A 12,100-nucleotide genomic window follows, 5' to 3' on the forward strand; every position below is an offset into this window, starting at 1 on the left:
AATTGGGTCAGGAGGGAGGTGGGAAAGGATCTGGGAAGAGTTGGAGGAAGAGGATGAATATGATCAAAATATATCATGTGAAATTTTCGAAGAATAAAAAAAAAAAGGAAAAGAGTATTGAATTGAAGTATTCCTGTTTCAAGGGAATGAGACAGAGAATGAGAGAACAGGACACCTACCATTGTCCTCTGGCCTCCATGCATGCATGGACAGGAACGCTCACACACTCACACATGCACACACACCACATACTATAGTACTAATTAAAAAGAGGAGATGGGCAGAGGGGCTTTAAAACCAAGAGACGTGAGGAAATAAAATTTGGAGAGGCCTGCCTCAAAGCTGCTGGTCTCCAAGCATCCAGTAACCACATAATTGAGGGAGTGGGATTCACAGACTACATTTTCCTGCCCTAATGTCAACACTCACTAGTTCTTCAGGGTCCAAAGAATGCACAGACTGAAGTGTTAGAAGCCGATTACGCACATCCTAGTTGGTCCCCATTCAGAACACTATCTACTATGCTAGGCACTCAAAAGAGCAGCAGGAAGGCAGAGCAGGTAGCTCAGGAGTAGAGTGCTTGTCTAGCATGTGCAAGGCCCTCGACACCAAAAAATAAAAAAAATCAATAAGGAAATACCATGTCAACAAAAGGAAAATAATTAAACCTCTTCAATGTGAAAGTCAAAGACTTGAGTGACTATTAATACAGCCCTCAGTTTTAGGATCCAGCCAAGATTAACTTATAGGAATTTCAATGCTAAGAGGCTGCACTTGAAAGACAGGTAGATCAACAGATAAAAAGACCATGCTCTCTGCACAGATAGAAAACTAGTCTTGTGAACTCTGAATATAAATCAAATCTGTGGTTCTATTGCTGGCTTTCAATGAACATGTTTAATTGTAATTGTAAATGTAAGCCTCGTTTCTATATAACGAGGCTTGTATTGGAGCATTGAGCTATGTGTCCTTGGTGACTAAGTCAGAAGACATGCCTAGTTCTCCTTCAGTATTTCTTTCCCTGCTCTCACTGAAGCATGTTAGCAAAGCATTGTCTGTATCACAGGCAATTAAGACCTGATTACTTTCAGGCTGAGGCTCCAGCATCCTCCTACCACAACTAGTGTCCATATTCCAAGCCTGTTGCTGGCATTGAGCAGATTAAAGTAGAAACCAGCCCTTATGTGACAGGAAAACTGAGGTCAATATTGGTTGTATCTCCCAAAGTATGTGTCCTGTAGACCTGCAGTTACCTTCCCAGAGATGCAAAGGTCCAAGGTCCACAGGCAGCACAGAGAAATCTGGGGCCCTCACATTGTTTACATTCTGTTTCTCTAGTTTAATGACTAGTAAAACAGCCAGTTAATCAGGGTCCACACACAGGAATCGATGGATTGTTTTAAAAGGAAGAGTAGGGAGATGGAAGTGTATCTGGGAGGAGCTGAGGAGAAGTTGAGGATGAGTATGATCAAAATACATTGTATGAAATTCTCAAAGATTTAATAAAATTATGTTTAATTTGTTTCAGGGACTAGGAAGATGACTAAGTTGCAAGCACATTAGGAACTAAATTGAATCCCTGCTATCCATTTAAAAGCCAGGTCAGGTGGTGCCCACCTGTAATCCCAACACAGGGGAGGTATATAGGACTCCTGGGGTTCTCCAGCCAGCCAGCCAATCAGAGAGCTGCAAGGACAGTGAGAGACTGTCTCAAAAACTAAAGTGGAGAGCAATTGAAGAAGACACTCAGCATCCACCTCTGCCCTCCACTTGCCAACACACGTATTTGCATGTGCAACTGTGTACACACACACACACACACACACACACACACACACACACACACACACAGAGTTTTAGGTAATGTCCTCACTTCACTGCCCTGGGACATCCAATATCTTACTGCTGTTTCAGATCTCCTCATATGAAATATTTAACCAACATTTTCCCCACCCTCATCATTTTCTGTTAGATTCGTGAATATCCTTCTCCCTCCTGATGCTAAAGAGATTGCTACTCGCTTCCGTTGGTGGCAGCCACGACATGATGGCCTAGACCAGAATGACTGGGCCATTGACAATGTCCTCATCTCAGGCTCTGCGGACCAGAGGACAGTCATGCTGGACACATTCAGCAGTGCCCCAGTGCCCCAGCATGAGCGCTCCCCTGCAGATGCTGGCCCTGTTGGGAGAATTGCTTTTGACATGTTCATGGAGGACAAAACTTCAGGTGATTTCTTCACTAATGCTGGACGAAAGTACATTGAAATGCAACTGTATGTTTGGGGTGGGGCGGGTGGTAATCACAAGTGAAGTCAGGCCCTTTCCGGGGTTCAGCTGAGGTGCAGAGACCAGAGCATCATTCTTCTCTCCTCCTGTTTAACACTGTGTCTCATCTGTACTGTCATTCTAAGCCAGATACATGTTTTAATAAATATCAGTTCATTGATAGGGTAATTGCGGGGCGGGGGGGCAGTATTTTCATTTCTGTTTCCTATTTTTGACTTTGGATGGAAAAAAAAAACATTTCCTGGCCTATTGTGGCTGTCAGTGGTGGTGGTGTTTGGGTCAGGGCCTTACTCTAGTTCAAGCTGTCCTAGAACTCACCATGAAGCTCATGCTGACTTCAAACTCACCATGATCCTCCTGCCTCATCCTCCTGGTTCCTTTATTGACACCTAAGGGCAGAATGTTGTATTTTCTGAGTCAGGCACATTTGCAATGGCATTTCATGTTTCAGATCATGTCTCGGGTTCCACTGCTGTAGGTCTTGCTTCTCATCCTTCATCCTCAGCAGGGACCATTTAGTGATGCTGGCACCCTGCGGGAACTGCACACCATTCTCATCTGAATGCTTGTCATTGTATAACACTATAGTAAGTTTAAGGTGGTGTCTTATCTTAAGTCTGTGATTTTGCTACCCCATTTGCGTTGGTTGTACTACATAAAACGCAGTGTGGTCAGATACATGGGTGATGTTTGAGGGTCTGTCTCCACCTCACACTGTAAGTCTACCCAAAGTTGCAACAGCCAGTTAGACAGTAAGGCATGGTGTCTCATCCTGCATAGCTCTACCATCTTGCACAAAAAAAATATCATATGGCCAATTTTACCATAATTAGAACTTTCCAGAGAAATGGCATACCTTGAGGAAAATTTAATTTAGGAAAATTTAATAACTTAAAATACTGAATTAGCAATATTTTATTGTAAAAGCAATAAATTGTGTTCAAGTCATGAAATTGAGAAAACACTTGAAAACCATGGGGATGAAAATTAGACTCACTGGCAGATAACAATATCAGTAATTTTAATATTCTCTTAACGTTCTGCATTCCTTTAACAAACATTTTAACAAAGCTAGGGTCTCAAATGTGATCCTATATGTGTTTTGTAGCTTGCTGTTTTTTCTTTGAAGTTGAATCCTGTGATTTTTATTGTTGTTGTTGTTGTTGTTTGGGGTTTTTTGTGGGTTTTCTTTTTCTTTTTTGAGTCCTTATTGCCTTAGAAGATAAATTTCTACTAGTTTTAAATGTCATTATGCTTTATAATTTGCTATTGGTGACTATTTAGGCTAACTAATTTTATTTCACTTATTAGGATATCATGTGACACTAGTATATCATGCCATGTGACAGCTGCAAATAATGACCAAATCCACCCTGGCAAATGGAAAAGGCTTGAACTGTCCTCGACTCTACCAAGTGTTCCTATTCCCTGAAGTGGCTAAGGCTTTAGCTGGGCTGGGGTACACACCTGTAATCCCTCCCTAAGGAGGCTGGGGCAGGAAGGGTGTGCTTTGAGAAGCTGTGCCTCAAAAACGAAACAACAGAAAAGGAGTGGGAGGGCAATGGAGGAGGAGAAGGGGAAGGAGGAGGACGAAGGGGAGAGGAGGGAGAAGGGGAGGGGAAGGAAGGGGAGGAAAAGGAAGTTGTCACTGAGACTCGCTATGTAAGCAAGATCTGGTTCAGAACTTTGCCAAGTTACTCATCAGTTTTTCCCTGTGTAATAATTTACATAAGTAAGTTTACAGTCAGAATAATTTAAACATTACTTCTGTATTAACAAAAGCCAGTATAAAGCAATTTTAAGTACCTAATATATATGCTTGTTTAGTGTGGCCCCGACTAGTAAAGAAACATGTTTCCTGGTGCCTGCCCATGTTGCAGGAAATGTTTGTAGCAACTGGAACATCTGCTCCCAAAGCAGCTTCTGACAGTGTGGAGGAGGCCGGTGGGTTTGCTGATGAACCTTCCATCAGAACTCCAGCACCACAGCATCAAACAAGAGGCACCTCATAGAGAAACCAGCTCTGAATCTCTCTGGCATTGGAATGCTGGGTCCCATTGATTCTGCGCCCTATGTCTGTGACTCCAAATCCCTCAGAATGAAGACACAGATAATAGTATGGTGCCCTTAAGCCATGTGAATCCCAGCAATATGTTGTTCTGTAGATACATGTGCTCAGACCAGAATCAGACTCACTCTGGGTGAAGCCTGAATTACAGGAGGATTGCTTGGTCTTTGGATCTCTGGGGCCGTCCACCTCTGCTGCTTCCAGGCCTGCCCCCAGCCTCCAATTGTCTCCACCATAGATATGGGGCTGAATAAGACACTTAGAAAGTTGTTTTGTATTTCTTTTTCATTTCTAACTTGATTAGCTAGCAAATATAATATAAAATAAAGTCACTTCTTTCCACTAGGCATAATGACAAAAGCAACCAACAACAAGAGTCTTCCAAATTTATCCCATCTTTAGATTTTTATTTTCTCAGTACGTTTTCTCAAAGAGTCACTGTTGATCTGGTTTAGAAAGGCTGAAAATTATTTTTAAAATACTTTTCCAGAATACTTAAATATACATACCTAAACATTCAAGTATAAAGAACATTAGTGCGGTAAACAGCGTTTTAGAGATAGTCAGAGCTCCTTTCTTGCTGATATTTTTCTGTATTGTTGAAACCATCTTATGTAGTCCAAGCTCCTCAAACTTGCTATGTAGCTGAGGCTAGCCTTAACCTCATGATCCCCCTGCCTCAACCTCCAAGGTGCTGGGGTTACAGGTATACATGACCATGCCCATCTTAATCTGAGTTTCTTAAATAATCTCTATTTTCTCAGGTTGAGTATAACTTAACAATTAGGATTCAAACATAGTCTCTATGACAACTACACAATGCAAAGCTCAATTTTTCTCAAATACTGTCTGGGCCTCCAAGATTATTTGTTCATCTAATTAGGGTGGTTTCCAGGATCTAGCAAAGAAGGAAACAGGGAATCGCTTGCAATAGTTCTGTTATGTGTGTGGAATCAATTCTAATGATCCTTTGATAACACAGTACCTGTAGTTAACCATAGAACATTAAGCTGGACATGGTGGTTTCTGCCTGTAATCTCAACACTCAGGAGGCAGAGACAGGAGGCTCACCATTAGTTTGAGGCTACCCTGGGCTACGTAGTTCATTCCAGGACAGACTGGACTGTAGAATGAAACCCTGTCTCCAAAAAAAAACAATAGGTTAGGTAGAGTGGATAGATGGATGGATGGATGGATGGATGGATGGATGGATGGATGGATGGATGGATGGATAGATGGGTAGATGGGTAGGTGAATGGGTAGATGGGTAGGTGGATGGATGGATACACATTTTATTTCAAAATAAATTGAGGAGCTAGGCATGGTAGTACATTCTTGTGATATATAACACTCAAGAGACTGAAATACGAGGATCAATCCTGAGTTTGAAGCCAGCCTGAGCTATACAGTGAGACCTTGTCTTAACCATCCCACCTCTCAAAAAATGCACTACATATCTGTCAGTTATTCTAATACCCATGGTTATAAAATGATGTTTATATTAGTGTTTGTGTGACATATTATATGTAAAAGAGATTTCTAAGATTTGGTTAAAGTGAATGTTTAAGTCCTTGCTAAATCTGTCATCCATTTTTTTTTGTCTTTTTTTTTTAAGTGAATGAGAATTGGCTATTCCATGATGACTGTACAGTGGAAAGATTTTGTGACTCCCCTGATGGAGTCATGATTTGTGGCAGCCATGATGGACGAGAAGTGTATGCAGTGACCCATGACCTGACTCCCACTGAAGACTGGATCATGCAATTCAAGGTGAAATTATCATGCTCTCAATTACATAAATAACCATACACTAGCAATCTAACTAATCAGAAACATCATAAAGATAAAGATCATCTAATGTTTCATTGACTTAATATGTACTTTGAAAAATAAAATTTGTTGTTAAGGTAACATACAGCTCATCTAAATAATGCTTAATGATTAAAAAAATCGTACTTCTATACTATTTCAAGGTAAAATTTCAGACTTTACATAAAAGCAAATATTTACAATCAGGATTATATGCTTATAGAACAAAAATATTGGTTTAAAAAATTCAAGATACTGATTGCAACTTATTAAGTTAAATCACTATATATAAAAAATTAGTTGGCTGGAGAGATAGCTCAGAGGTTAAAAGCACTGGCTGCTCTTCCAGAGTGCAATTCCCAGCAACCACATGGTGACTCACAACCATCTATAATGAGATCTGATGCCATCTTCTGTCATGCAGGCATACATGCAAATAGAGCACTCATATACATAAAATACATGAATAAATGAATATTTTTTAAAGTATGTTGGCTTGTTGTGGTGGTGCCCAACTATAATCCAGGCGCTTGGGAGACAGAGGCAGGTGGATCTCTGTAAATTCAAGGCTAGCCTGGTCTATATAGTGGAGTTCCAGGTCAGCTAGGGCTAAATAGTGAAACCCTATCTCAAAAAAAAAGGTAAATTGTTTCTGTATGAGACTAAAGCTATAATTGTTATTTCTACTCTTCCTAGAAGCTATTAGGATGCTTCTGTAGAACAAAAAATTATAGACTATAGCAGCATGATTAGAATTCGTGCCAAGAGCAGCTTTGGATCGCATTTTAGCCAGCATTTCTTCTGTGTGTTCTGCCTACCTGAGTCGCTCTGTGTTTGCAGAGCTGACACACTGTCGCTGTTGCCATGTTAGAGGCATTGTGCTTCTCTTATCGCTTCACTGCATCTTGCTTGCAGGTGAAAGTGATTTATTGAGAGTTATAAATCGTATGACAAAATAGTAAAATTGGTAAGGCTGTTAGCAATCCTTCTTGGTCAGGTATTCTACCAGATGCAAGTGCCAGGCCATTAACAAAACAATTTGCAAGTGTGGGCACAGGCCTTCCCAGGAAACCAGCCAGCATGGCAGAGGCACAGGTTTCAGCTTCTCTCCCAAATCCCTACACAATGTACTTGGCACTCTCTACACTTTGTCACCTTGGGCAACCATGCCAATGTCCCCTGTCCATCAACAAAGCAAATAATGAATTTGAAAATACAGGGTGGGGGATATCATGGGATCTGTGCCTTTTTTGCTGCCAATTCTTTGGAGATGAAATATGTAATATGGTTTTAATGCCTTGACAATCTTCATTTTCTGTTTATTAGATCTCTGTTGGATGTAAAGTGCCTGAAAAAATTGCCCAGAATCAAATTCATGTGCAGTATTCTACTGACTTTGGTGTGAGCTGGAACTATCTCGTCCCTCAGTGCTTACCTGCTGATCCAAAATGCTCTGGAAGTGTTTCACAGCCATCTGTGTTCTTTCCAACTAAAGGGTGGAAAAGGATCACCTACCCACTTCCTGAAAGCTTAGTGGGAAAGTAAGTCAAAAATTAGAATAAAGCATGGCTGCAAGCATGCAGGAGGTAAACCTGGGGACTGCTGTCCAGTCTCAAATTCTGTGTCATCATGGGTAAAGTGTTCTCTTCTGCCCTAATGATGAACAAACTTCATGTTGTAATCCTCAGACTTGAAGATTTGGTCCTCAGTAAAGAGCCCTGTCACGTCCTCTCTTCTAAACCCCAGTGCCATCAATGATTGCCTTGGAGCCAGATGCAAAGATGCATATTAGCTATTTTACTGGCCTTGTAGACTGTAGTTCAACATAAAGATGTTTTCCAAATCCTTGATAGAGCAGGGAGCAAATCCCAACTCACGGTAGTTGCACAGCTCCTAGCTTCAGGCCACTTGTATAAGATAGCTCATGGGTTTTTTTTTTTTCTCTTATCACAAAGCATTATGTTCTGCACCTGCAGTGAAACATAATTAGCCTGGATCAGTGGTGACCATGGAGATTAAACCATGCTCTGGAAAGTCTGTAGATAAGTTAATTTAAGGAGATTCCCAAGATTCCCCATCTACTGTAAAATTAAGAAAAGAGATGCATTAAGCAAAATGACAGGCGTGCTTCTACTGAATTAATCATAGAGTTTGGCTAAGTCAAAAGGCTTCTGATGAAACAGATCATGATTTATGAGCAAGACCGAGCTCTGAACAGGGCAGGTATGCACAGCCTGTCCAGTCCTTTTGACAACATCATCAGTGTCCTGGAATGGATCAGAAGAGCTCAGGCAGTTAAGATGCTAGGAGGTGAAACTGTGATGCTTTCAGCAGCAGGTTACAAACTCTGAAGGATACTTTATCCTGGTGCTTGAGACCTGAGTTTGGTTCCCAGGACCCACACTGGTTGGCTCACAACCGCCTGTAGCTCCAGGTACAGAGGATCTGATGCCTTCTTCTAGCCTCCACTGACACACTGCACTCATGTGACAAGCTCCACACACAAATATATGCTTCTACACATAATGAAAATTCAAACTCTTTCTAAAATACATTATAGCTATAACAAAAAATGTAAAGATGAGTAGACTCTAGGACTGGTTGATTTGCATATTTAATAATGGCTTTAAGGACCCTTTCTGCCAAACCTGAGGACCAGAATTAGATTCCTCACATACATATATATCCATACCCTGGCATACATGCTTGTACATGCACGTGCACAATCACACATATACACAAATAAATACAATAATAATGGACAGTGTATCTTTAAATGACTTCCAGGAACCATTGTCTTGCTCTCTCATCCCTCTGACAGTGGCATTGGTGTTGTTCTCAGCTTGAATAGGGTCCCCCTGTTGAATATAAGATGGCTGCCAGAATACTGGACCAGATGCTTCCTTACCTGTGTCCAGTGGGAGAGAGAGGGGGTTGTATTTTCTTTCTCAGAGAACCAGAACAACAACCTCCTTGAATCCCATTGGTACAAATTAGCCCATTCCTAAACCACTTAGTAATTTGTGGAATTATATTAAGATGATCATCTCTCAGTGAGTCATCTGGGGTGAAATGCATGCTGGGGAACTACCACCACAGACTCACTTATACCTTCCATGTGCTCTCTCTCATAGACATCTCTGTCTCTCTGTGTGTCTCATATGTGTGTGTTATCATATGTACATACACTCTGTATATAATTTACATAGTGTACATACACAGCACTTGTTCCGATGAAGGATTTTGCTGTTGTGTAACCCATGTACCTACCACATAAAATGAGATGCAGAACATTTGCATTGCCCCAGAAAGTTCTTTAATACACTTTGTTTTAATATAAGGTTAATTAGAGCCTTGTTTTTTTACCCAGAAGACAGAGAAGAACAATGATGAAATTAAAAATCTCTGGGAAATTGTCCTTTAATATAACCCTTTCAAAATTGTTTTCTAATTATCACAGTTACCTTGAGAATATTGATAATCTTCAAGGAATTTAGAAGTTACTGTTTCCTGAATGCCTGAAGGCTGAATGCATGCTAACAAGACTGTCATAGGCTTCATTCACCTTCTGTACAGCTTCAGAAATGTAATTAGTCAATCTAAATGCTCCACAACCACTGAAGTTCACTTATTTTGTTCTTCCAGTCAATAAATGGGCCAATGAATTGAATAGATAATTCTCAAAAGAAGAACACAAACACAAATGGCCAATGAATATTTGAAAAAATGTTCAATATCCTTAGCCATCAGGAAAATGTAAATTAAGACTGCTTTGAGACTCCATGTCACCCCAGTCAAAATAGCATTGAGACAGCAAATGAGAATAGGGAAGGTGGCTCAGTGGGTAATGCCCTTGCCACCAAGCCTGAGGGTCAGACTCTCATCCTGGGACCCCACTTGCACACTGTGACACACATACACACACCAGATAGATGATAGATGGATGGATGGATAGATAGATAGATAGACAGACAGACAGACAGACAGACAGATAGATAGATAGATAGGTAGATGTAAAAAGATTTTTAAACAATGACATCAAATGCTGGTGAAGTTATGGATAGCTATGAAGTTATGAAGAATTAATATTCATTGCTGTTGGGGATATAAACTTCCACAACCGTGATGGAAATCAATATTCAGACTCCTCAAAACATTGGAAACTACCATGTGACCCAACTATACCACTCTAGGGAATATAATAAAAGGATGCTACAACAACATACCACAGAGATCCTTGCAAATCCTTGTTTATAGATGCCTTATTCATAATAACCAAGAAACAGAACCAAGAAAGATATGGTACAGGGCTGGAGAGATGGCTCAACAGTTAAGAATGAATGCTGGGTGCTCTTCCAGAAGACCAAGGTTCGATTCCCAGCACCACATATGTCCAGTGTCCTCTTCTAGTCTCTGCAGGCAGTGCATACACATAGTGCACAGATAAACGGGCATGTAGAACATCTATACATATAAAACGAAAAACAAATATTTTAATGCAGTACAGACACATGATGAAATTTTATGCAGCTACAAAGAAAATGAAATCATGACATTTGCAGGAAAGTGATGCAACTGGAAATCATTATGATATGCAGAGTAAGCCGAACAGTGTGGGTTTTCTTTCACCTGCACAACCTAGATTTAAAACTTTGGTGTATGCACTATGGGGGAAGGCCACAAAGCTAGAAAGGAGATCGTGGGGGGTCGGGGCAGTTCCAAGGAAAGTGTGGGATGTTGAAGATAGTGGGATACATAGAATAATAAATCTGAAGTTGGAAGTAACTAGAAGAAGAAAAGGAACTAGCCAGAGGAGGGAGAGGGAGTGGGGGAGGGGCTGAGGAGGAAGATGAGTGAGAACCAAGTGTAATGGTGCATAGGTATGAAGGTGCCATGATGAGATGCTTTACTTTGTATACAAACTCTAAAATTTCATTTTAAAAACAAGAAAAAGGAATCTGGGTTATGACTATAGATGACACTGTAAAATAATCCTTGGCTTAAAAGTCCCTACTGGTTTTTATTTGTTTTGCAAGTTTGTACAGAATTGAGTTGAAAGTAGCTTCACAGTCCTGTTATAGAAGTTGGAAGTGGTTAGGAAACATTTTTATTACTCATTTTGTCCATCAAGAATACCCTAAGTGTTTTTTCTCCTGAGCACTGAGTGTATGTGTAGTAAAATAGCTCTGACTACAGTTAACTTTTGTTCTTTGTTCCTTTGCTTCTGCCAATAGCCCTGTAAGATTTAGGTTCTACCAAAAGTACTCAGATGTGCAGTGGGCAATTGACAATTTCTACCTTGGCCCTGGATGCTTGGACAACTGCCGAGGCCATGGAGACTGCCTAAAGGAACAGTGCGTCTGTGACCCAGGGTACTCAGGGCCAAACTGCTACTTAACTCACACGCTGAAGGTACTGCTGGACCCTTCGCTTACAGGCTGCCTTATGACCAGTTTTCATACATGAAACTAGTAATCTGTAGCAAGGGTGTGTGTCCCTGTTTGTCTGTCTCTGCCCTCCCCGCTCCCCTCACACCTCGCTTGTCTGCCTCACTACTTCGCCCTGGCTGGCCTAAACTGGCTGTGGACCAGGCTGACCTCAAACTCACAGAGATCTGCAAGTGTAAGGATTAAAGGCATGTGCAACTATGCCCAGCTTTTTTCTTTAAAAAATCAAAAACAATGGTTGGGGATTTAGCTCAGTGGTAGAGCGCTTGCCTAGCAAGCACAAGGCCCTGGCTTCGATCCCCAGCTCTTAAAAAAAAAAAAAAAAAAAAAAAAAAAAAAAAAAACACTCAGTTTAAAGTCAGTATTTAACTTTTTTTAAAGATCCTACTTTAAGCAAATATAGATAGCCCCACAGACCAAATTTTCAAGCATGCTTAAACAGTGATCGAACTTTTTTCCAGAAAGTTCTATGGTCTAATTTATTAACT

At 40.7% G+C, this 12,100-nt stretch overlaps 1 protein-coding gene across 1 annotated transcript in view; it reads left to right on the forward strand.

The window, feature by feature from the left end:
- The window catches only part of LOC131905584 (reelin), a 114,476-nt gene extending 102,845 nt beyond the window's left edge, over nucleotides 1-11,631 (forward strand). The window contains exons 33-36 of the mRNA XM_059256446.1: nucleotides 1,973-2,229; nucleotides 5,972-6,126; nucleotides 7,492-7,706; nucleotides 11,400-11,631. Of these exons, the coding sequence (XP_059112429.1) occupies nucleotides 1,973-2,229; nucleotides 5,972-6,126; nucleotides 7,492-7,706; nucleotides 11,400-11,631 (859 nt within the window). The remainder of the gene's footprint in view (nucleotides 1-1,972; nucleotides 2,230-5,971; nucleotides 6,127-7,491; nucleotides 7,707-11,399) is intronic.
- The last annotated feature ends 469 nt before the right edge of the window (nucleotides 11,632-12,100 follow it).

The sequence above is a fragment of the Peromyscus eremicus genome, chromosome 3 (assembly GCF_949786415.1).
Source record: "Peromyscus eremicus chromosome 3, PerEre_H2_v1, whole genome shotgun sequence".
NCBI classification, from domain to species: domain Eukaryota; kingdom Metazoa; phylum Chordata; class Mammalia; order Rodentia; family Cricetidae; genus Peromyscus; species Peromyscus eremicus.